The sequence below is a fragment of the Eptatretus burgeri genome, chromosome 5 (genome assembly GCF_056783735.1).
Source record: "Eptatretus burgeri isolate ZD-2024b chromosome 5, Ebu_testis_v1, whole genome shotgun sequence".
Classification (NCBI taxonomy): domain Eukaryota; kingdom Metazoa; phylum Chordata; class Myxini; order Myxiniformes; family Myxinidae; genus Eptatretus; species Eptatretus burgeri.
The window spans coordinates 117448701-117476512 of record NC_140965.1 but is presented as its reverse complement, the minus strand read 5'-3'; the positions used below and the strand labels follow the sequence as shown (position 1 = coordinate 117476512).

At 42.3% G+C, this 27812-nt stretch overlaps 1 protein-coding gene across 9 annotated transcripts in view; it reads right to left on the bottom strand.

The window, feature by feature from the left end:
* The window catches only part of LOC147027227 (pro-neuregulin-1, membrane-bound isoform-like), a 1384261-nt gene that overhangs the window by 763750 nt on the left and 592699 nt on the right, over positions 1–27812 (bottom strand). For all 9 annotated transcript variants that reach the window (XM_085883477.1, XM_085883478.1, XM_085883481.1 and 6 more), the window contains exon 3: positions 8562–8680. In XM_085883477.1, coding sequence (XP_085739603.1) covers positions 8562–8680 — 119 coding nt within the window. The remainder of the gene's footprint in view (positions 1–8561; positions 8681–27812) is intronic.

Below are 27812 nucleotides of genomic sequence, written 5' to 3'. Positions count from 1 at the left end.
TGAAATTTTTTTTCCAGAGGCCTCCATATCTCCAATTATTTGGTGTATGTTTGACCATGTGTGGGAAGTTTGGTGCTTTTGTGAAGAAATTCACAATTGCTATGCCATGCCACCTCACTATTGAGAAACATTCAAACCATGCAAAATAATTTCCCACGTGATCAAATGTAAAATAATTTGCATCAAAAAAATTATATCACAAGATGACATGATTCATCAGGGCATGCGTTATGCTATGTATCTCTTCTTGGGAGAATAAACGGTTTATATATTCTCATCATTCACAACCACATGAAACACTTCCAATATAAATATGACATCAGATACAAGGATGTGATATGTATGATATATGATATCAGATAAAAGTATGAGAGGGAGGACAGAAAATAATAAATTAAATATTCGGTCTGCAATTGGCTTCAAACTAATGTACTTTAACATCATGAAAGTGTCTAAATATCTTTGTTAAAGTCAAGGTAATAACAATGAGGGGAAATAAAGGAAAAGCCAGTGGAGGAGTGTAACCTGTCGTGAAAATAGTGTCTAGTCTTTATTTACTGTGGCATTTCTGCAAGATTAATGGGTGAAAAGCAAGACAACACCCAAGTCAGACCAGCACGTTTATTCCTCGGTATGCACGCACTTGCTCTGCTTACTTCACACAGAACATGTCATTTCCCTGGCTGACTTTATGACTAATCTATCTCATATTAGGATATATGAGATAATGTGACTGTAATCACCGTGCTCTCACCCCTGAGTACTGGTCACCTGAAGGATGACATATAAGTACATAAATGCACCACATTCTTCAAGGGTTCTTGCAGAGACATTTCATTACATAGATGGTGATATAATGGTTATTGGGTGAAGGATGATTTAAATGATAGTGAGGTTTTCATAATATCCTGGGAAGTTGTCTGCACTGCCTATACAATCATGAAAGTCATGACACAATAAACCACCAACACCAGCTAAATGGTGAAGAGTGCAATTATTCAACCGAGGACATCTATCTGACCCGTTGAAAAATGTTATTGCTTCCAAATGAACTTGGAGAAACGTGAATTATATTGTATGACTCGCAGAGTACACGGCACTGACGGGCTCATTGACGTCTCACCTCAAACGAGTGTATATTGGCAGAAACAGGAATTCAGTGTAAATATTCAGTGTGCAGATATCGCAGTACTAGGTGGACCTCGTAACCTTGATAACCTCGTTCCATTCCACCAGCGACGATTTCCAATCAATGCTTCTTGTACCTCCGAAGTATTACTTGGGAGTGAGGGTGATATTATGAAAGCTTAGCTGGGAAATTAATTTTGGCATGTTTTGGGCCTATCGCCTGATGGAAAAATCACTAAAGTTCTTTCCATGCCAAGCGACCACCAACAGGCACCTATCCGTCTCCACATTGCTTCCGCAGTCCCCGACTTGCCCCCTTTTTCTATACTCCCCATAGCTTTGCTTTCGGCAATTTCCATTCAGGATTTCTCACACCATTTCATTCTGGTTTCCCATTACATGTTCCATACATCAATTGTTTCAGTTTCACTTTTCGACATCAGTTTCACTTTGGGATATCAGTTTCGATTTGTCATCACAACTTGTGAGGCAACGTGAATGGTGCACGGAAAACGTCATCAAAAATGATTTTTGGAGGAATCGTTTTCGATTTTCCAAAGGGTGTAGAGGGGTCTAAAGTGGCTTAAGGGTCTTAAAAAGTCAAAAAGGGGTCTAAAGTGTTTTTTTATAGTCTAAGAGTCTTAAATTGCTCTTAATGTCTAAAGGGGTCTAAGGGCGAAAGAGTAAAAGTGGCCTGAAAGTATCCAAAGGATCTTAAAATGTCTATAGGTCTGAAAAGTGTTGAAAGGGTCGAAGCCGGTCGATACGTCTCAAAAGGGTCGAAGTGGGTATTGAAGGGTCTAAGGGGTGTAAAGGGTCTAATAGGGTCTACGGATCATACAGAGTATAAATGAGTGAAGCTGTAGTAAAGAAATTACATCGTGTTAGTAAATAAGTAAACTATGGAGTGCAACATGGCAATCATGGGCCAAATGACCTCTTCATGACTGTTTAAAACACCTATTTATGTGCATCATGGTTAAAAATCTGAGCATAGTAAGTTTTGTTGTGAATCAACTTTGAGAGCTCAAAGCAAGAAGGTTACAAACAAAACAAAAAAATTATCATATATATATATATATATATATATATATATATATATATATATATATATATATATATATATATATATATATATATATATATATATATATATATATATATATATATAAGCGATGGACAACCTATTTCCCTGTTGCTGCCTCTTCTTCCTCTTCTCAGAGAGGTGGTGTCAACTTTTTTTTTTTCTTCCATCGACCAGCTTACAGTGAGGTCTCTCGGCAATGCCATGGCAAATTGAGAAATGCTCAATCCGAACCTCATTCAAGGTTACGGGAAAGGTCACCCAGAAACGTTCAAAAAGTCATTTAATAACTCGTTTTAATATGTAACGAAAAAGGTCGTCACATAACGGCTCTGGAAACACCCCCCAACCCCCTGTACGTGTAAAACTCAGACATTTGGACATACACCCACCCAAACCCAAATCCAAACCACAACCGCGACGTGGTACGTACGTAATTTTTGAATGGCCCCTCAGATAAGATTATCGTTGAGAGGGCGGAGATATCGATAAAATTGTAAGAAATGAAATATATCTCACCTGTAATTGAATATTTCTGTGCTGGTGACCAGAAACCATTTGAAAACAAAAAAAAATTAAAGGTTGCCAAGGTTACCGGCTCCACCCGCAACAATATTTCATCACGGAAATTTTCTACTGAATTCCTGTTTCTACCCAATAATAGACATTCCAAAAACACTCATTTGAGGTGCGACATCGACAATGAAATTAATCAACATCGACAATCAAAAATCATTTCACGATGTTTACTCGGTTCTTTTAACCTTAACGATGCTTGTATATTTGGTGAAGTTAGCAAAGATTGCAACTTTTTTTTCGACAAACTCTTTTCACCCTTGAGAGTTGCGTCGTTAGATGAGCAGTAAAAATACATTTCAATCGATGCTGAGGATGTATTTGTACCATGTTCGGATTTTGAATGATTGGTGCATTTGTGAGGTCACGGGACTCCTCCTTTGCCGATTTTACCGATCATGGTAACATCTTGATCAACAGTTATTTTTCACATTTGATACTATATTTGATGATCGGAGGTTACACATCACAAAATATATCAGTATCCAGGTTGAAATCCGATAGAAAATGGGCTTTTTATGAAGCATTGTATATAATAATTTTCCCTTCACGGAAATGGCGACAGGTGGAAGCTCGGGTGTTATAATTTATGAATTGTATAAAAATGACCGTGGGAAACAATGTTATCTGATAAAGTTTTGTGGCAATTAACCTTTGGAGCTCAGGAGTCAGGTCACAAACAAACAAACATTTCATATATAAATATATATATATATATATATATATATATATATATATATATATATATATATATATATATATATATATATATATATATATATATATACATCCATCCATCGGGACCATACTCTGTGCAGAGCGTTGGTGCTGCTTAAGCAGTCTCCTTGGCTGGTGGGCACAATCCTGGATGGGTCGCCACTCTGACGCAGGATACCAGCAAGCTGGTACTCATTTTGCTGACCTCGGAAGGATGACAGGTAGAGTCAACCCCACCTGGTATTAATTCAACAGCTTAGTGGGATTTGAACTCAGGATCCTAGGATCCCAAGCCCACCACCCTAACCATGAAGCCAATACCAGGCATATATATATATATATATATATATATATATATATATATATATATATATATATATATATATATATATATATATATATATATATATATATATATATATATATCCATGTCATGCATGTGGAGAATATATGTATGGTGCTGTATCATTACCCTTTCCTTGAATTTCGAGTGGGCTGGCCTGTGATAGCATGCTGATTAGTGTTCAGGTCAATAGAAACAAATTATCAAGGCAGGGATCTGAAACATATACAGTTCGAAGTAAGATTGACGATGGAACAACTACACTGATTGGTATCAAAGTGATCTCTGTGACTGTATCATGACTTTTCATCCAAATTTGACACTTCAAATGAAGCACATGTTCCATTACTATTCCGACAAAAAACAGAGGTTTGCGGGCAGGGCATTGCATCGATGAGTGTATCGTCTTCCAGATGGGAAGTGAAGCTGAGAACCCATCAATTGCTGGTGGATGTTAAGGTTACCACGTTTCCTTTGACAAAAAGAAAAGGAGCCGATTGTCACAGGTGATCTGACCAAATCTAAAATTCCGACCTTAATGTGCAGAGGCACTGTCAGCGTTGCAGTAGCACCAAAGTAATGATGCAATGAGCAGACCAAATTTGTAATCAAATGTTGAACACATCTGCATTATCAAGAAGAAGAAGAAGCAAATTTTGTTGATTACAGAACAAACAAAAAATAAAATCAAAACACAGAAATGCAATGCAGTTTATATTGTCCCACAGGCCTGAAGGTGAGCCTGGATGCTGCAGTTCTATTTCAAACCCAATTACCCCCTAAAAAGCATGCATTGTCAGCAGGGCAGTGTTTAATGCTCTCTTCATTCCTCATGGTCACAATGTTTTGTCTATGATTATTACTAAACTGAACATGTGCAAAATATTTGACTTTCTTACAAGGTTATATACATATATATATATATATATATATATGTGTATATATATATATATATATATATATATATATATATATATATATATATATATATATATATATATATATATATATTGCGGTTCTCGGAACTGCATGCAAACAACAGATATGTGTCCCAAGACAGTTATTCCATTATTATACGTATAGATAGTCCCTTTCCTTTTGTTTAGTGGGACAACAAGGGAGTGCTTTGAGATGACCTAATAGCTAGGGTTGCTTAAATCATTTTCTCCTTCATTTCATCCCTACTCTTCTTGTCGTCTGATTATTCCTGAGGTAAATCAGCCACCTGCACCTTTGCTGGAAGGTGGGGCCTCATGGAGGCCAGCGCATGCGGCGCCGCTGTGAGGGAACTGCTGCACAGAGATCCTCGTTCCTGGGCGAGCCCTAAACCCAATGTGTGCAGCGAGTCATGTGGTGCACTTGGCGGTGCGGGATTATCGACTCGAGCATCCGATGATCTGTGGAAGATTGCCGGTTGCATTAAAAAGGAATCCGAATGAATACCTCTTAAGAGGCTGCACGAATGGTGTTTTGCACAACACAGGAAACACAGCCAGCACGATGCCCACGCTGCATGAAATGCGTCCGGAGGCTGATAAAGACGACTCCACGCCATGTTGGGCGGGATACGAGTGTGCGGAGTAGAAGTGGCTTGTTCCTTTTCAACCTCAATATCTGACACATATTGGTGTTCACCCTGCGCACATGCTTGCAGAGTCGTGCGAATGCGAGCGCTGGCCACGTGCGTAATGGCTGAACCGCGTGCACTGTATGAAATGTGCTCGAAAGCAGACACGGACGCCGCTCGCGAAAAGTGCATGGATTTATCCATAATGATGTACCTTCGGCCCTCACTAGCAGTAGCAGATTCAGATCCACGGATGGTCAACGTCTTCTTGTCTCTACGGCCAGCGAAGCTGCGATCGAGCCGGGGAATGTACAGTGCGGGCCACGTTGGCGCGCAGAGCGGGCACGTTGATTTGTGCTGGTCGGGCGCCAGAGTATGCATGCAGCACCCTCCGCCAGTTGCCAGGGCACGGCCCGGGGGTTTTTGCAGGACGATTCACGTGCCAATTTTGGTGTGGGCGATTCATGTCATCTCGAGGAGTCGGAGCGAAATATTCCCACTGTCTGGGATGGCCTTGCCGGAAACGAAGTGAGGCGGTTTCCAGCTAAAGTTGACGGGCCATGTGAGGGGTCGGGCCAATCGGAGCGCCCGATCCAGGTGATAACGTTTCGATTCGGCATGGCCCCTCCGCCCGAGCTGCAAGTCCTATAAAGGTTGGAGCAGTCCCTCCTCCTCTCTCTTGCTCTTTCTCTGCCTCTCTCCCGCTCTCGCCTCGCCCTCGTTGACACCGCCACGACTCGCCTCCTGCTCTCTGGACTCTGCCTCCTCATCTCCGCCCACACGACGTCAACCCCACCCGCCTACCTGGTCCCACCTACCATCCCGTCCTCGCACTCTGGTTTCCGCCCCTTCTCCACTCAAGCTCCTTCTTCATGAACACAGTTTTCACACGCTCTGCTGAAGCCAGAGACGACGCGCCAGCTGTCAGGTGCCACACTACGGAGTATTGCCTCCCCCCCCCCCCCGAAACGTATTGGTGGCATGTCGTGCTATCAAGCACAAGGGTACAGAGAACGTAGCCTCAACTCCTTTCCCTAACTGGTTCAAAACTTTCCCTTCATAGGGTTTTCTGTGTGTGTGTGTGTGTGTGTGTGTGTGTGTGTGTGTGTGTGTGTGTGTGTGTGTGTGTGTGTGTGTGTGTGTGTGTGTGTGTGTGTGCGCGCTGGTGCCTGTCTGCTGAAGTAAGACCACAGAAGATCGTAATTGTTATTATTGTTATTATTTTCGTGTTAAGTCTGCTCTGTGTCCCCTTTTGTAAGTTTCCTGTTTATTTTGCTGCACCACACCTCTCTCCCCTATGTCTGCACAACACATCCCAATAAATCCTTTATCGTACCACATACCTTGCCTCGGCCACTGTTAATAAATTATCATTAGGAATGTTCCCAGCTCGTCTTTGTGGTTTCTTTCATTGATCCAGCATGGTCCGAATCCTCATTTAGCCGGGACTTTATTCCCAATGATCCGTTCTTTTTAGCCGGTATGTCCTTGGCAGTGTCGCTCGGCTGTATCCGTTCCAGTAAAGTGATCCTGTCCGGTTGAGTGATCTGCTTTGGACAAGGCGTACCGAGGGTATGCTCCCCAGTAATTAAACCAGGTGATTAATTAGGTAACCCGATTAACCAATAGACGGGAAGACCCTGGGTTACACGGTTGAGTTATTGGTGCCCACGGTCGGTTAAGCGACCCACTGCATCACAGAATTATCCGTGTGCAAAGGCCTACAATTCAGGGGAGTCTGATGGGAACCGAAATAGCTTTCCTCACCTCGTGGTCTTCTCACCTGATCCCCGGCCCGCAACAATATACATGTATACATACAGACATGCAGATAATGTGTCTGAGATGTATTTTAAGTGGAGATAAAAATAACTACTTATGAAACAATGGTATAAAATTGTAAAAAATGTATATGTCCCTAATCATAATAATAATCGTAATAACAATAATAACAACAGTAATAAATAGAATGGCACTCGTAGAGCACATAATCTCACCTCGCATGTTCATTCTGAACAAAAAAAAACCATTGTTATCTGAACACACCACTATTATGGCCCTTTTACCTGTATCATCCATGCAACATGTTATGTCACATCGTTTGTTGGCATGGGTTATGATGTCATAAAACTAATTCTTCACTCACATTGGGTCATACATCAGATACAAGAAGTTTCTGATTCTTCAGATAAAGATTTAAATTCAACCAACTATGGCTGGAATACCACTTCATCGATGACATCATCGTTATCACCCTATTGAACCCATGGGGAGTTGATCACATATGCAAAGTTTCAATTTTTTTCATTGAGCGGTTTCTGAGAAAAAGATGTCCATTTTTTTCCATTTGATCCAATATGGCTGCCATACCATGAGACCTATGACATCAGTGTGAGCAACAAAACATTCCTCATGGGTAGACCCTCCTATGTTTAAGGTTTGGCATCGATCGGACAAGCGGTTGCAGAGAAAAACCTTTTTTCAGTGAAAATATATGGATGCGGACACACACATCATGTTTTTTAATTTTCTGTTCCAAACAATTCTCAGTCACACGCACGCACGCACGCACACACACACACAGCAAAAGTCTTGCATCCCCTTCGGTACGAGACTAGAAATAATAGTGGCGCATGATTCAAGTGTCATATAAATACTGTGCACACATTTTAATGAAAACAATTTTGAAAGACATTTGAGATGCTAAAATGCAAAGGGGTTATTAATAGAGATGGAGGTTAAAAAGATTCTCAAAAAAAAAACACTTTCATTATCTCAGACCCCTCTGAAGTTATCTGTGACATACACACATACATACATACATGGGCGACTTAAACATAAATTTATCATTTAAAAGCAACAAAATAAGTATTCATAGACGTTTCATATTTTCCTGCAAGCACTTCATTTGCTTAGCCAACATGAACTTCATATGCAGGCAATGAAAATGAGAAGCAGACAAAGAAACAATCAAAACCAAACACCTGAAAAGACTTGTGAGGACTTGAGGACATGAAAGTGTAATGCAAAAGTATTATACTCAGAGATGACCTGAAGGTGAAAGAAAATATCTGCTTGACTATTGGACCTGAATACAATTAGGTTGGAGGGAGTGAGAGTTGCCCAGATTTACTGGGTCGACTTACATTTTGAGACCGTGACCTTCCCCTTGACCTCGTCCGTGCCCAGGAAATTGAAGGCCTCACAACTGTATTCACCTTCATGGCTCAGCTTCACCTTATTAATCTGCAGGCGTGATGTTCGCCTAAGATGAACATGGAAGAGAAGAACCAGAAAAGTATAAGGAGGTAGCAAGAGGCTGTACATCAAGCAGGTTAAGGGAACTGAGAATGTGATAGAGATATTTGTAAATTGCCCTGGGACCTGACATCTCGGGAAATCGTTTACCCAATTTTTATTAGGAATTAGCAATAATTTCTCATTTTCATGGTGAAACTATGTGATGGACAATTTGGCTTGGCCTGAAACATCTTTCATTTGAACCCCTGGCTCATGATGTGGGGAACCCACGTTCAAATGTCAAATTAAAAAACGTTTGTACATTATTTACTAATGTCATTATAATTAATGTTAATGTGCATTGATGAATACATACATACAGAAATATATATATATATATATACATATATATATATATATATATATATATATATATATATATATATATACATATATATATATATATATATATATATATATATATATATATATATATATACACACAGATGTTTGGTATTACAAAACTTTAATATGGATACAAACAAACACGACATAATAGTGACTGAAGCTTTTCATGCTGCACTCTTCAGGGCAAAAAAAAATCGCAGCAAATGAAGGAGAAAGTGAAGGTGCGTGCTTTATACGCAGGTCTCAATAAGGTAGACACTGAATGATTCAACCGTAATGACGTCACCGTTAATCCGAACGCCCATTGGTCGGTTCATCATCTTCACCGCAAGCTCCCATTGGCTGGAGCAGAGTTCGTCGATGATTGACGTTTGCAACCGCATCCTGGAGAGAGGAGGGATGGGTTTCCCCTAATGTCCATTCACCATTTGTTACCGTACTTCCCTCGATCTTTCCATGCTGAACGAGACACAGAGATCGTACAAATTCCTTTTGACGACATAGTATTGGATCGGTGGTAAGGATGAAGGTTGCTTCTCACATACGGAAATGAAATGAGCTCCGACCTCGGCTCAATATCCTGAACATATCTGCATTGTACTGGTCTGCACAGATCGAGTTGGCAACTAGGTGCTGTGCAATAGCAGATGAAGCAGGTACAGTGGTCGGTGGTTGCTGCATATTTCTACATACTCGCGCTGGTTGTGTTCTAACCCTCACAATCTTTCTTCGAATCGCCAAGGGGACGTGTTGTTTGATCCGATCAGCCAATCTTAGTGCTGTGCGGTCCACGCACCGAGCTTCACATCGGCACTTAAACTCATAAATAATATTGTTGGGCTGTGAGGTGGGTAACACATCCTTGTTGACTGACGTCAGCAAAAGGCAAGAGGTAAAGATTACTCGGGGTAGCACAGCCAGAAACGTGTTGGACACAATTTGTTTAATTTGTACTTCAAACATTCGTGATGATTGCCTTTTCCAGGGCATCCTGATATAGACTGGACATTTGTCCGGAACAATCTTCCGATCTTTTGCCGTGTTTAGAAACTTGTGCATGTATCTCTTAACGATATGCTCAGGATAACCATTCTCACAGAGTATAGTCATAGATATATATTCTCACTGGTCGGATGAGCCGACCAATGGCCGTTTGGATTAACCGCGACGTCATTATGGTTGAACCAATCGGCGTCTACCTTATTGAGACCTGCGTATAAAGCACGCGCCTTCACTTCCTCCTTCACTTGCTGCGATTTTTACCCTGAAGAGTGCAGCACGAAAAGTTTTGGTCACTATTATATCATGTTTGTTTGTATCAATATATATATATATATATATATATATATATATATATATATATATATATATATATATATATATGTATATACATATAAATACACAAACACATACATACTAGTACGTGCCCGTACGTGCGTGGCCGTACGTGCAAGAAAAAAAAAAAAAAAAAAAAAAACTTTCAAACCGCGAGCCAGAAACAACAACCACATAGGCCGTTCCTTCGCTCTCCCGTGCCCGTACGTACATGTCCGAACATGCATGGCCGTACGTGCAAACCAAAAAAAAAAAATAATTCAAACCACGAGCCAGAAACAACCACACAGGCCGTTCCTTCGCTCTCGTAAACGACGACTGGATTGGGGCATTGTGTTTATCTATAAATGCGCATAAGAAATCGAGAAATTATTATAATACAGTGAGTCATCACTATCCGGATATGGTGCGTGCCCGTACGGAATGTTCACATGCATTCCACGAATTATCGCTTACATTGAAGTAACAACTGCTGTGATACTTACATACACACAGAGTTAATTAAAATCAAAATTAAAATCAAGTTTACCTCCCTGTATTTGCTTGCCATGACATTCGCTGCCATTGACCATTGCCACTCCTACGCCACGGTAACTAAGGCACTGATCCCCATCGTAATCGGCACGGCACGTGACGTCATAGTCAGCCAGCCGTGCACCGGCCTACGCAGCCACGCCTATGCAGCAACATGTCCTGTCATTGGTTGGTAAATAAATGAACATAACTTGGGAAGCCCTTGTCCGATTAATATCAAACCTTGAAAAGGCACATCCACAGGGCCCCAGCAATATACCTGGAAAGTTTCAATTAGATCGGACCAGTGGTTGTCGAGAAACAGCGGTCACACACACACACACACACACACACACACACACACACACACACACACACACACACACACACACACACACACATTGCTGGAATTATAGATAGATATATACCATCACTGAAAAACCACCATGTTAGACAGTTGGCTGCAATCGGTTCAAAGAGAACTCATGGTTGGGAAGTCTCCAGACCCATACGCATTGACCTGTCAGAAAATTGATTAAATTGGGACTCAACTGAGAAAATGACAGTTTGCCAAAACTCCAAGGGTCTGGTGGCCATATCGTCAGCCCACTTCTTTCTCCTTTGAATGCTGGCTGGTTTAAGAGGAGGTTTGCTCCTCGCTGCTCTCCCGTAGTAGCCCAGTTGATGAAGGTACCGCACGGCAGTACTTGAGCTAACGTGGACCTCCTCTGCAAAATCTGCTGCCTTACAACGGGGAGTTTTCTCAATGGACTGCTTGGCAGCTCAAAGACACCTTTCTGAGGGCCCATATCGACCAGAACGGGAAGCTGTGCATTCCTTGCCTTCGCTGGTGAATTGCACAATCATCCGATTGACCATGGAAAGTGGAATGCCAAGGTTCTGAGCTATTTGACGCTGGCTGACTCCACCTTCCGATTGACCAACAATTCGTCCTCTGAAAATCAGAAATGTTGTGTGCTCCCTGGGTTTCAGGCAGAGTTAATTGTCGTACAAGACCCAGGAACTCGTTTCTGCAAATAAATAGTTGAATATTAGTACAAATCGCTGAGTAAATCTTGCTTAAGACAGATGAAATGAATAAATTGAAAAGTGTCTATTTACTTCTGTCATGTCTCTACGCAAGAAGACTCCACCCTTCAAGAACTTTCCGATTTATCACTGGATCAAATTCATGACCTCCTCCTTATGTGTCTCGATTATACATCTTTCAAATGGCGAGACTTATTCCATCAACAAAAGGAAGGCGTGGCTATGGGTTCTCCACACTCACCAATAGTAGCAAACTACTTCATGGAAGATTTTGAGTGCTCAGATCTCCTTTAAGTGCCATTTCAGCCGATGCTCTGACTACGTTATGTCCATGGCATTGTTGTTACATGGCAACAAGACTAGATCGATCTCAATACTTATCTTCACCACCTTAACAATCAGTACTGCAACATTAAATTCACCATGGACGTCAAGCAACAATGGTCAATTTGTTTTCTTGACATCCTCATTCCCAAGTATCCTCATGGCAAACCCTCTCAGACAGGGTATACAGAAGCCAACTCACATAGACATATATATATATATATATATATATATATATATATATATATATATATATATATATATATATATATATATATATATATATATATATAATTTTATTTTATTCATCATCATTCAGCTCTCCAGTTCATGAGTATCACTCTAATTTGTCGCGCCTACACTATTAACCACAAGCACAACCTGCAGCGTGAACTACGCTACATCATGACTACCCTTAAATTCAACAGTTATCCCACCCACAAGATCAATACCAAATTACCATAAGCTCATGAGCCTACACCAGAGGCTGGAGCATGTGTTATTCTCCTCTTCATTGGACATACATCAAACTATATCCAGTGCATTCTCAAGAGTGTCAACATGTCAGTCAGTCATTGCTCGACACACAAGCCCAAATCTATTCTTCACACACATAGAACAGAAGACCTCCTAACCACCACGCAGGTGTTTACTTGTGAATGTGGTAAAGTTTGCATTCGGGAAACTGGGAGGACTTTCACCACCAGACTGAAAGAACATCAAGCACATCATAGACGAGGTGAATAGGAAAAATCAGCAATAGTCAACAATGTACAGAATAATAATCATCGCATACTATGTTCAGACAGTAAACTCCTCAAATCCATTAGTCACTGGTACACAAGGAGAATCAGAGAAGCAATGGAGATACATTTACATCACACGGTCCGCCAAGAAAACGGGACACCCATTAGCGACAGCTGGCTCTCCCTCATCAAGAAGTTGACATGTATAATCACAATTATCAATACACTGAGGACAATGAACTATGATGAGCAACACATTGGCCAATAAAAACACACAATGAACAGGCAATCAGTGCTGCACAATAACCAGCCAATTGGGGATGGGAATCTCTTTTTACCTCCTCCACCAAAGGTGAAGGAGGTTATGTTTTCACCCCTTTCTGTCTGTTTGTTTGTTTGGCTGTTTGTTTGTGTACAGGATATCTCAAAAAGTTAGGGACGGAACCGGATGAAATTTTGTGGACAGGTTGGGTGTGTAACAAGGATGAACTTATGAGATTTTTGGTGAAGATTTGAATCTGGATCCGACCACTAGAATTTTTAAATGATTCTTCACCATTGAGAGATCGGGCCAAAAACGATATATAGCACGATATCTCACAAAGTTGTGGAGGGATCCAGACGAGACTTGGTGGGCATGTTGGGTGTGTGACAAGGAAGAAGTTATTCAATTTTGGTGAAGATTCGAATCCAGATCCGGATCTGATAATTATTTAAGTGATTCTTCACCATTGAGATTTAGGGCTCTAAAACGATATATAGCACGATATCTCAAAAATGTATTGGGCCAGATATGTTCTCGTGGATCCGGCATTATGGGGCAGAGGTATGCGCTCCACCGAGTGCCCTTCTAGTTAAACTCTGCATTAAATCCTTTAAGTTACTTCCTTCTGTTGATGGGTGCAGCATGCTGCCTGAAACATTGAGGACTACTTTTTCTTTGTAGTTATTATTAAACTATAAAGAATATAAATAGCTCTTGCCGGAGCTAATACATGGTGTAAACTGTAAACCTTTTATGAGAGAGAGAGAGAGAGAGACAGAGAGACAGACAGAGAGAGACAGAGACAGAGACAGAGACAGAGACAGAGACAGAGACAGAGACAGAGACAGAGACAGAGACAGAGACAGAGACAGAGACAGAAACAGAGACAGAAACAGAGACAGAAACAGAGACAGAAACAGAGACAGAGAGACAGAGAGACAGAGAGACAGAGACAGAGACAGAGAGAGAGAGAGAGAGAGAGAGAGAGAGAGAGAGATAGAGAGAGAGAGAGAGAGAGAGAGAGAGACAGAGACAGAGACAGAGACGGAGAGAGAGACAGAGAGAGACAGAGAGAGACAGAGAGAGAGACAGAGAGAGAGACAGAGAGAGACAGAGAGAGAGACAGAGAGAGACAGAGAGAGAGACAGAGAGAGACAGAGAGAATTATAATTATAATTCAGATCCAAAATTTAACAATCAATATCCCTTCCAGGATTGTCTCTCTTGGTGATGACATCATTGATGGCCACAATTAACAACATTTCACCAAATCCAAGTGTTTCCCATTCGAAAGACACTATCAGGTTTCTGTCAATATCTTATGTTAGTTTATATTTATATTGACAGCAGTCACACCTAAAATAAGTGTTATGTATCATACAATTTTATTGTCCATGCTGCAGAAAATCGAACGTGGACCCTCATAATATAAAACATAATGTGACAATTCACTTTAAAAAGCTGATTTTTAAAAAAATAAAAGCATATATGAAGAAGCAATTATATTGCAATATCAGATTGACATTTTACATGAAAACATTTGCAATTGAGGAAACTTAAGGAATAAAAAATATTATTAACCGAGTTTCAGAAATCTAATTCAGAAAATCATTACTTAAATAAAATGTAATTAATCTGCACAATATAATAATAGGTTTGTTGAAAGATACTCCTGTAACTTCCAACAGCAGATGCTAACAATGTAACTCGACAATGCAAGCAACCAAATTTCAGTGATAAATGTTTCAGAAATGGGGAAACAGTTTTTCCATGAAATAAACTTAAATGACAATCAAAGCATTTTATTTTAAAAGGTAGAAAAGAGGTGTTTATTTAGGTATACAAACAAAGAAATAGCAGAAGCAGTTTATGAAGTACAAATGAGATATGATTTCACAAAAGTTAGTGATTGAGTGAAAATCATTCCTTCCAAGTTCACATGTCTGGTTATGTCAGTGCTTCTAAAATTGAGGCAAATGAAAAAACACCAAAAAACAGAAAATGTCAAATATGATTAGATTATACAGATGGAGCAGCATCATTCAATTGTGCAAATGCTAATATTATCACCGACACTTCAAAAGCAATCCCTGGAAAAGCTGGAGAAAGTGTAGCCAAATGTAACACAAAGTGGCATCAGTTCTTATCAATTCAAATCGGCATGAGAAAGTTAAAGCTGCTCCAATGATCCATTTATTTTTAACACCTGTGATAAAATATGTAAAAATAGAAACAGGATACCATATTACAGACCCCAAAATTATGGTGAATGAACTCTCATATATGTTTGTTGGTTGAGACTCGTTTGTCTGTGCGTACAACAGAGTGTGCTTTCAATAAAAATGTTCTTTAAACTCATTGTTGTGATTAAAAAAAACCTTGTGATATGGAAATTCCCCACCACAAGTGACCCAAAACGCCTCTGCTATCTTTCAGGCCACGATTGCGTGAATTTCACTTTTATTTAAAAAAAATCCGAAAGTGGTGTTCACTTTCAGGTAAGTCATGAAATGAGTATCAATGGAACCCTGCTACATGTTTTTTTGTTTTTTTTTGAGTTTGAAATTGTATGTCCAGTGCTGCAGCATGTAAGATACAGAAATACCCACTCCAAAAGAGTAGTTTGTCAGCTGCTACACTGCAATCCGCAGGTTAGTCAGCCAAACTTTTTTGTGACGCCAGCCCATCACTATTACCCAGCTGCAAAAAAATGCTTGTAAATTGTGTAATTGTAAATTGTACAATTTTATATGCAATTGCAGTAGATGCAAACAATACCTTGTAAAATTGTGAAATTGATGATTAACGAGGTTGGATGTGTAGCAAGCAACTATTGGTCAGAACCCTCTGAGCAAATGCTGGTGTGGCACAACGGTTCAGTCACCATTTCAGTAAAAAGGTGCCTTATGATATTTTTAGGATGAATTCTGCAAAGGGTTTGAATACTTATGCAACTGAGAATCGTCTGATTTTCTTTGTTCATCTAACTTGTTCACATTTTATCTGAATTTTTTTAGCTTTATCACTTCGGAGTAGTTTGTGAAGATGATATGTGAAGTTTGATTTGAAAGCATCATGAAATAAACTTAGGTGGCATCAAAATGTGAAAACCTTGGAGGTGGGTGAATAGTTTTTTAGGCCACTGTAAATACTGTCCACAGGTTGTGGACAAAAAAATGGAAACACCTGGGTAAATGAGGGACACCAAAGATATTGAAAGTAATGGCTTCCACACAGGTGTGGCCCATGTGTTAGTTAAGCAAATAACAACCCAGCATGTGTGGGATCATGCTGCTCAGGTGTAAAATGCTGTACAGGCCGGTTGCCTATAATTATGGCGAGCATGGCAGCAAGAGGAGACCTCAGTGACTTTGAAAGAGGGGTGATTGGAGGGCGTGTTTGGCAGGAGCTTCAGTGACAGACAACTCAACTTCCCACTGTTTAATGAGCAAGTGTCAAAGGTGATGTCGACAGGGAACTCTGAGGGAAAGACATCATCAGCAAAGGGCAACAGTTGTGGGTTACGTTGTGTAAATAATGGTGGAAAAAGTCTGAGTTAATGCAATTTGATTCCAAGGCTTTCATGGAACGAAAGGTGAAATTTTTGAAAGGGGCTGTAGATTTTCTATAGGCACTGTACATTTGGGTGTGGTTAACGGTGGAATATTATCAGGAAGTCAGTGACAGCAACAACCAACACATATTTCTATAAAGTACGTCCTATTTATAATGTTAGATTGTCCATAAGGTGTGTACAGTAATATTACAATGTGAGCACGTTGATAAAGCATGTACTACATTCAACATTTGTAAATTATTAGTGCAACATCGATATGTATTTCTAAAAAAAAGTAAAGAAACAAGTCATAAAAACATTATCAAAAATACGAAAGGATGAAGGGATGTTCCTCCAATAAGTATGCAAACAAGGTAGGGATGTTCATGAGAAATGATCATTTCAAACCATCCCTACATCTTATTCTTTGAGTAATGTTTGCCCCTAGAAAAGTGTGCGTGTGTGTGTGTGTGTGTGTGTGTGTGTGTGTGTGTGTGTGTGTGTGTGTATGTATGTGTGTGTGTGTGATATAAATCTGTCGTTTCTATGGACAACCATTATTCAAAGAAAGATGTAGGGATGGTTTCAAATGATCATTTCTCATGACCATCCCTACGTTGTTCACAAACTTTTTGGAGGAACATCCCCACATCCTTTCACATATTTTTAAAATGTTTTTATTAATTGTCGTACTTGTATTTTCAGATATAGGGTGGGGTAGGGTGGAGGCGAGGGGTGTGTCAAAAAATACCCTTTGGCGCGTGTCAAAATACAAAATATCACGTGTCAGGATGAGGCGTGAGTGAGAGTTATCGATTGAGAAAGATCTTTGAGCAGAAGCTGCAAGAGAGGAGAGTCTTCAAAAATAAATCAGTTCATCCTGAATCTGCGAAACTGCACGTCCTCAACAAGCATGTTGACCAAAATGTAAATGCACTGTTCGTCTGTAAATTACTGTCAAACTAACAATAAACATCAATTTATTCACTTCATGGCAATGACTTCACATTTTAAGACTGGCCATGATTGTCACCACCATGAATCAGCTACACCACCCTCCCATGACCAAGCCCTGGGTGAGATTTTTCTTCTGACGCACAATATCTCCGGACATAGAGTACGTCGTCAAACTTGCAAATGTTTAAAAAAAACCGGATGTGGACATGCATGGTTGATGAGCAAAAATAAAAAGTCACAGCCATCGAGCTAAAAAAAAACTAAAATACAGTAGTTTCATAAATCCTGTCCAGTAATACCTCACGTAGCACTCAGGATGCGTTCCCGGAGAAGTTAGTGCTAATCGAAAACATGCTAAAAGGGGTCATTGTATCATCGTTTATGTGGAGATCTGTCTCGACTGTTATTTATTACTCATGACCGGTATATGAGGATATTGTTAGGGTAAAGGTCATAGCTGTAATAATAATACAGATGATAGAAATCTTTTTTTATTTGATTTTTTTTAATTATAACAACATCGGTAAGTATTTACAAAAAAAGAAATCTGGACAAACATCAATACAAATAATAATTATCATTGCTCCAATCACCTCTGCCATCCAATTCATACGCTGCTTTTGAACAATTTAAAACGCCAGAATAATCAGGCTTCATGTGGTTTTGCTCTCAAGCTCGCAAGTGGTAAAAGCATGTCCTATGAGTTATTTTATCAATTCAACGATTTTGTGCGGCATCTTCACGTGAGCCTGCTTATGTTAATGTTTTGGCTTTTTAATGGGCAAGTGATGAAAAGTTGGTGCTAAATGTGTCACTTATATATCAGTCAACTTTGATACAACACAAACATTTGCATTAAACATTTCACAAACTTTTGCAGAAAACACACTCCGTGAGAGTACCTCATGTGCTGCTGCCCTTTGCAGGGCAGCTCAAAGGATGACGGGATTGTGGCAAAGCCTTTGGGACCCCCACTCTTTGATGATAGGAGGAAAAACATGGACAAACTTCCGAGGTCAGATTGTGGTGGCGTGTGGCAGGGTGGTGCGGAGGTGTTATCCATCAGACGGCGGTCTCCTTGAGTTACCCTGAGACGATCCCTTTGGGTGGATGCCTTGAATGTCCTATCATTAAGAGAGAATGACCACTGATCTCTGTTATCATCACAGCTCAAGGATTTAAACATTGGTATTGCAGAACTCTCTGAGGTTCGGAAACTGGATATTAGCAAGATCATGGTGGGTGGTTTCACAGACTATTGGTCTGGTCTCTCTGATGGTTACCATTCTCAAAGAGGTGCTGAAGATGTGTCCAATAAGCTGACTCCAATGATACTTGAGGTAACACCGGTCAACGAGCATATTATGAGATGAAGGATTCTTCACTCCTTGGGTGTTGTTTCCCTGGTCTCTGGATATGCTCGGACTGAGGCGAGTGATCTCATTGTGAAGGTCACATTCCATGTGGCGCTCGAGACTGTTGTTGACAAGTGTTGCTCGAGACGATAGGGATGGTTATGAGACGACATGTGTTGGTCCTCATGGGTCTGGAACTGTGAACCAGAATAGCACTAAGTTCCTTCACTTTGCAAGAAGCCATGGACTTCGGGTGGCTGGTTCATGGTTTCAGCACCCACATGCTCATCGCTGGAGTTGGTATTCCGATGCTCGTGGTGTGGTAAAGGAGATTGTCCAAGTGCTCGTTGATGGTTGCTGCAGGATGATCCAGAACTGCAGGGTGTACCGGAGTGCTGAGTTCCTCAATACTGACCACATGCTTGTTGCAACTCTGAAGTTGTAGCTTAAATGAGGGAGAATAGTACCAACCCAGCCTAGGAGGGATGTTGGCAAGCTCAAGGCTGAGAGCAGAGATGAGGAGTTTGCAACGAGGCTGAGTGGGGATGGGGGGGTTTGGTGGGGGGGGTCTGGGTCCTTTGGAGAATCCTGAAGAGCTGTAGAGTGCCTTCAAGACCACCATCCTTGATGTTACTGGTGGATGTCTTGGACCTCAACGGAGGGCAAAGAATAAAGAGGGCAGAGGGTGATCATCAGGACTGCAACAACTGCCGAGGGGTGATGCTGCTCTCAGTGCCAGACAAGGTCTTTGCTTGGATAATTATTGACAGGGTTCGCCACCATCTGCTTGAGCACCAGCGTGAAGAGCAGTAAGGTTTTCCACCAAATTGGTCAACGATTGACCGTATCCTTACTCTTGGGGTCCTCATCGAACGCAGACAAGAGTTTTGGTATGGGCTGCTTGCAGCCTCTGTTGATCTCTGCAAAGCGTTTGATTCAGTGAATTGGGATGCTCTCTGGAGGATTATTGGTCTTCATGGGGTGCCACCAAAACTGATCAATCTGATGTCTGAACTATACTCTCATCCCAAGAGTGCTGTGAGATGTGGTGATAACATCTGTGACTTATTTCCAGTTGTAACTGGAATTCGTCAAGGGTGTGTACTGGCCCCCACACCTTTCAGCACTTGTATGGACTAGATTCTGGGGTGGATGTCAGAGAGATCAAGCTGCCGTGAATGGTTTGGAAATGTCAAGATCTCTGACCTTGATTTTGCAGATGATGCAGTCATCTTTGCAGAGATTCTAGATATCCTTTTGGGGGCCCTCCATGTGCTGATTGAGGAGTCGGAGCCACTGGGATTATGGGTTTTCTGGGTCAAAAATAAGATCCAGGCTTTCATTGATATCTTGGATGCTGCTATCTTGTCTGTACCTGTTTGTGGTGAGGTTTTGAGGTCACAGAGAGATTGACTTACCTTGTCAGTAATATTCATGTCACCACTGGCTGTGAGTCAGAGGTCAATAGACGTCTGGGTCGGACCTGGGAGTTATGGATTCACTGAATCATGGGGTGTGGTGCCGTCAATACCTGTGCCAGAGGATGAAAGTCTGAGTCTTCAGGTCCTTTGTGCTTCCAGTCTTGCTCGATGAATGTGAGACTTGGACTCTGACCAGGGACCTGAGACAGAGACTTAATTCCTTTGGTACCAGGTCTCATGAGAATCCTTGGCTATCACTGGTCTGACTTTGTGTCCAACAAGCAGTTGCTGAGAGAGACTCAAATGAGATTTGTTACCTGCATAGTAAATGAGCATCAGCTGCGGCTGTATGGATTGGCTCGTTTTCCTGACACTGTTCCTGCTCACCAGATTTTCTCAGCGAGGGAGCCTCATGAGTAAAGGAGGCCAATGGGCTGATCATGTGCCTCATGGTTACAGTCGGTTGATCGGCATATCAAGGAGATGGGGATGGGCCAGGCATCTGCCTGAAGGATGGGCAGACAGAGGCCGCTGGAGGACTGGCGGAAAGTGGTCGCAGCCACGCACTGCTCCGGTGCATACTCCCATACCTGACTTGACCTGACTGCCTTTTCATAGGTAGCATTTTAGTGCCCACCTCATATTTCCCTGAGTGGATTAATGATCATCAACAATGTTTGGAATATAACCTGTAAACCAGAAAAGGCAGGGGAAGTCGATTACCCAACAACTAAAATTTTGTGAGTGCCAGTACAGTGTTCTTATCACAGAGCCGCCACCAGTCCTGTTGTATACACATGTGTAATCTGACAGCACGGTGCAAAGGTTCCGAACTTTCCTTTGAGCTAACCAGTGTTTGATTCTTAGATCGACTGTAAACTGTCGGCTTGGTGCTTCACATTCAGAACATTGTATCAATGAGTGTGCCATCCCTCTGAGAGACATCATACTGGGGATTGCTGGGGATCGAGCTCGGCACATTGGTGGTGGTAAAAAAAAAAAAAATAAATCCCACAATGTCTTTTGCTAAGATAATGCCAAAGTGGAAGTAAAGTATCACCTTCAAATTTGTCCTGAAAAGAAATTCCAGATTACTGTCTAAATTCCAGACAGCAAGTGGTCTGGATGTCTCAGATATTCCTTGCCTCCGGGTTATACTGCTTGCTATCTCAAAGTATGGTTGTTGTGCAGGCAGCAACTCAGACAGTCATTCATTCAATGCAGTCCTGCCGTTTTGACACTGCATTCCCTCCATGGTTCATTCATCTCCAAAGCTTCTGATCCTGAGCCTTCCACCTTCCATCTCATTAATCCCACCCTTCCATCTCTTTGGCCTTCCTCTTGGTCTCCTTCTTCAACATCTATCTCTCCATCTTTCTCGCTATCCAATCTTCCCCCATCCTTCACACATGCCCAGCACATGTCAGACACTGCCCTTTGGCCAGTTTACATAACTTCCTCCATCCAGTTTTTATCCTCACTTTGTCATTGGTTACTCTCTGCACCCAGCAAATCCCAAGTATTATTCTCAGGCATCTCGTATCAAAACCAGTGTCCTTTCCTCCTCACTCATCAAAATCCAACACATACGGCACCACATAGATTACTACTGCATTGAACAGATTCATCTTCATTTCCAGGCTCACAATCTTTCTCCTCCAGATATCCCCACTCAGACTACTGAACACCACTCCACCAATGCCAGCCTTATCTTCACTTCCTTGTCACTACCTCCATTATCTATTATATTGCTTCCCAAGTAAACAAACGAGCTTCCTTTCTCAATCACTTCACCCCTTATCTTCATTCTGCTTGTCATCATCATCCACTTCGTCTTTGGAATACTCACTTTTAAAACAAAATTCTCACTTTCATCACTGATCGTTCTGAGGAGTGATGCAAATCAAGACACCATCACAGACAGCAAAACCACATCATCTGCATCGTTCAAGTCTTACAGTTTCTGATCTTCAATCTGGACTCCTTCCCCTACTTGACTTTCTCCATTAACATTAATGAAATATTTTGTCCGATATGATGTTGAACAACGTGGGAAACAGGATACATCCATGCCTCACTCCAATCTTTTGCTTAAATCGCAGCAACTCCTACCATTGAAAAAGATCATGCATCCAGGTGTTCAAGTTATACGTGAATGGATATCTTTGGTCACAAATAGCAACGATTGAAATAATATATACATATCAATCTAAAACCATATTGTTTTCAAGGCATTGCTTTTGTGAAGAACCAACCTTGTGCAGGTCACCACACTGTTGCTGGGTGATGGAGAGCAGTAATTTGAAACATGGCGAGAGTACCAGTACACAAAGGCTTGCTCTCTTTCAACTTTTAAGATCTATAAAAGGCACTGTTGTATCTTTACGATCTCCCAGTGAATGCAAACAGATAGGACACCCAGCTTAATGTCCCTTTGTAGTACAACATAATCATTTGTGAAATATCCTGCTTGAGTTGATCATGCAAAGCACCAGGATAACCATTTAGATCTTTGGCTTTGGAATTAAACGAGAACTATCGAACTGGTGAGTGTGCTACCTCAAATACTCATGCTATTTGCAGTCTATATCAGAATCTCTCTAACTATATCATAGTCCTTGTCCTCCTCCATTGCCGACGGAATATTTCTGGATCCATGTCCCTTGCCATAGCAATGTCTTGATGAGGTTTGAGGTGTACTGTCCTCCCAACTGTGATGGCTGCAGAAATAAAGCTCTCTCAACCAATTTTGAGGATTATACTCACATTCCAACTCCCTCTTCGTCCTCTTTCATGACTTCAGCTGTCACTATTCCAGCCGGCTTAGTGTCGGTCCTAACAAAACTGTGAGCAGTATTGCAGCCAAGACCATTTGTCCCACTTCTGGCCTCACCCATTCAGTTGGATTCCCAACCAATATTTCCTTTACTATCTGATGCGATCTGCTTGACTTGATCACCTTTTCTGCTCCTCCTCTGCTCCCCAAGGTTTCTCATATCATGAACTTTTCAAAGTGCATTCCTATGGTGGTCTGCAGATCCATGAAAGTACAACCACGTTTGGCGGTTTCATCAGGCAGACCTGTCCAGCCTGCAGTTCATCATCTCTTTACCAGAGTGGTCCAATTTACCGGAGTGGTCCACAACTCTTAAAATAGTGATTGAGACTCACTTCTCAAAAGCTACACTGTCTCCTCTATTCGTTCACACCTCCTGCTATCCTGAAAAACATTTCGTTCGTAGTATAATGATTCACACGTTGAGGCGATTCCCAGAAAGCAGCATGCTTTTTCCTCTTGGCAATCAAATCTCATTAATGAGAACCTGCACTCAGCAAAGCTCGCAACCATTGTGTTTCCATGTTGAGATGAACCACAATTCAGCATCAGGTAGACCTGAGGCCTGAACATGAAGATCTTTCAACATCTTTGAATATTTGGTGGCAGTAAGTCGTCTGTCTTTGCAAGATGCTCTTCAGATATCCCTTCACTCTTGAAAGATGGGGTTATTATGTGCACTGCTTCTGCTAAAGCCAAATGAGTTAACTCTGTCTTTGCAATAAAGATCAAGGTTCCGAATCGCTATGTTCTTGTGTCCATCCAACATCCCTTTCTGAAAACATCCTTCAGCATGTGAACTTCCATCTGTCAAGGTGGGAAGAATTTCTCACCTCTCTCGATTCTTGCACCACAACTGACCCTGATGGCATCGTTCATGCCGTAATCCTCAAATAACTGTCCATCTGCATTGTCTATAACTGTTTCTATACTTCTTCCCATGTCATTCCCCAAGGATCGACCACTTGCATCATGGAAAATCGCAAAAATTCTAATGAACTCATAAGAATGGTGCCAAAATGTCCACTCTTACTTAAACAGCAGACACCCTCCTCCTCCACATCATAAACAATGTATTAAAATCAATAATTGCGGTAGAGTTCAAGACACATTTTCTCACTGATCTGTGACCATTAGTTTTGCTATGGACATATTACTCTTGCAATGTCTGAAATGGATGGTTGGTCATGATCTCAAACAAAAGATCTGGATATTTCCCTGGACAGTACCCACACACTCAATTCTGTCTGGCATCCTGCTGTGGTTTTGAAACCATCAACTCATGGTATCCATGAAGCCTTGTGTTGGCTTAGTGCTGAGGGCGGCTGGCTTAGGATCTCAGGGTCCTGAGTTTGAGCCCTGTTGGCTGCTGAATAAACACCAGGTGGGGTGGACTCAGCCTGTCATCCACCCAGGCACAGCATCACTGGCACAGCCGCGTTTCCAAGTAATGATCGCTACCCGGCAGCCAAGCTGCCGTATGCAAGAACAGATGATATCCCTTGGCCTATACTCAACTTACTGTCGTAGTACTCTGCATTTACATGCAGCAGTTCAATTTGGATGAAACCCTGTTCAATATGGTACCTGTATAAGCCAGAGTCCCTCAAGGTATTGTTCATCAATAGTATGTATATTTGTCACTGGAAAATCCATTGTATAACTTTGCAGACGACTTCTCTGCATGCAGGATAATTCAGCACCATGTCGTTCGATCAGCATTCCTCCTTTGATCTGGAGTAAATAAGCAACTCGTCATTGACCTGGAATACGTTATTTCATGAAGGAAATGCCAACACTAACTTTGTTCCTCCAAAATGCAAATTTGTCCCTACCAATAGAAGAGTGTGAAAATGTCTTCCTGGGATTAGCCTCCGGGAGAGGTGCAATATCTGAAGCTCCTGGGCCAAACTATCAGCTCCAGTATAACCTGTCCGAAGCAGATCATCTCCCCTCCTCCCAACACAATTGAAGACCCGAAACCAAGGCCGATGGGTGTCATTAGACGTTTTCATCAGGAAGGTTTCTCAGGTTCTGCTTCTTGCTCACAGTAGGAAAGTTGCCGACCTTGCCATTTATTTATTTTTGCGGCTTTGTTCTTGCCTCACTCTCCTCCTACCCTCTTACCTCTCTGCCGAGCCCATGTCCTTCCAGGTTACGTGTGTTGTCAGAAACCCTTTTCTTGTTAACTTCTCCAAGTCTAAACTTCAAGCTGACCTCCATTCTTTCACACCCATTTTTATTGCCTGTGGAATTGTCTTCACGAATCCATGGTCTCAAATTCTTCCCCATGGGATTTTAAGTCTCCTGTCCACCGCCACCTCATGGTCTCTCCCTTTTCCACTGTGGAATTTTATTAGACACACTGAGACTGTGACCACCCCCACCCCACACACCACTCCCCTCCACACCCAATCTCCTGCAATTATTCTTACCATTCTGTCGTGCATGTTTATTTTCCCACTATTATTCCTTTGCCCCGTCTAGTTTGTTGATCCATTGACCCCTGCTGCTCTGCTCTTCTATGAGCTTCAACACATGCATAAAAAAGTCAGGTCAGGTATGGGAGCATGTGCCAGAACAGCGCGTCGCTGCGTCCACTTTCCGCCGGTACTCCAGGGGCCTCCGTCTGGCCATCCCCCAGGCAGATGCCAGGCCCATCCCCATCTCCTTGAGATGATGGTCAACCTGCTGCAACCACGAGCCATGTGGTCAGCCCACTGGCCTCCTCCACTCATGAGACTCCCTCGCTGAGAGAATCTGGTGAGCAGGATCAGCGTCAGGAAAACGAGCCACATGTCCATACAGCCGCAACTGACGCTCACGGACTATGCAGGTAACAAATCTCATCTGAGTCTCTCTCAGCAACCGCTCATTGGACACAAAATCCGACCAGCGATAGCCAAGGATTTTCAAAAGAGACCTGGTACCAAAGGAATTAAGTCTCCGTCTCAGATCCTTGGTCAAAGTCCAAGTCTCGCATCCATAGAGCAAAACTGGAAGTACCAAGGACCTGAAGACTCGGACTTTCGTCCTCCCGCACAGGTACCGGCAGCGCCACACCCCATGATCCAGTGAATCCATGACTCCCCAGGCCCGACCCAGACGTCTATTGACCTCTGACTCGCAGCCAGCAGAGACATGAATATCACTGCCATGCTAAGTGAATCTCTCCACGACCTCAACATCCTCACCACAAACAGACACAGACAGGACAGCAGCATCCAAGATGTCACCGAAAGCCTGGATCTTAGTTTTGACCCAAGAAACCCATAATCCCAGTGGCTCCGACTCCTCATTCAGCACCTCGAGGACCCCCAAAAGGATGTCTAAAGGCTCCGCAAAGATGACTGCATCATCTGCAAAGTCAAGGTCTGAGATCTTGACATTCCCAAACGATGCACCGCAGCTAGATCTCTCCGACATCCTCCCTAAAATCCAGTCCATACAAGTGCTGAAAAGTGTGGGGGCCAGTACACACCCCTGACGAACTCCAGTAACAACTGGAAATAAGTCAGAGATGGTACCACCACACTTCACAGCACTCTCAGTACCAGAGTAGAGTTCAGACATCAGATCGATCAGTTTTGGTGGCACCTCACGAAGACCAAGAATCCTCCAGAGGACATCCCGATTCACTGAATCGAACGCTTTACAGAGATCAACATAGGCTGCAAGCAGCCCCTGCCGAAACTCTCGTCTGCGTTCGGTGAGGACACGAAGGGCAAGGATACGGTCAATCGTTGACCTCTTTGGTGTAAAGCCTGACTGCTCTGGATGCTGGTGCTCAAGCAGATGGTGGCGAACCCTATCAAGAATTATCCGAGCAAAGACCTTGCCCGGCACTGAGAGCAGCGTCACCCCTCGGTAGTTGTTGCAGTCTTGGCGATCACCCTTCCCTTTGCAGAGAGGGACAACAAGGCTCCTCTTCCAGTCAGTTGGGATGATGCCTGTGTTCCAGGCAGAGCAAAAAACTGCATGCAACGACACGAGTGCAGCATTTCCACCAGCCTTGAGAAGTTCGGCATGGATGCCACAGATCCCTGGAGCTTTGCCCCGTTTCAACTGGTTCACCGCAGCCCGTGTTTCCACAAGCGATGGTGGACCACAGTTGATTCGAGGGTCAGCAACAGGGATTGTAACACCCTTGACGTCCAACTCGACAGCTGGGGGATCAGCCTGGTACAACTGCTCAAAGTAACCGGCCCGGCGGGCCTTCACTTCAGACTGCTCTGTCAAGAGCCTACCACTCTCCGCTCGAACTGCAGTGCTCCGAGGGATGGGCTTGGATGAACGCAATGTGCGAATTCCCCTGTAAGCGGGACGAGAATCACCTGTCCACAGGTGATGCTCTACCCCCTCACAGATTCCTCGCACATAGGCCTCCTTGT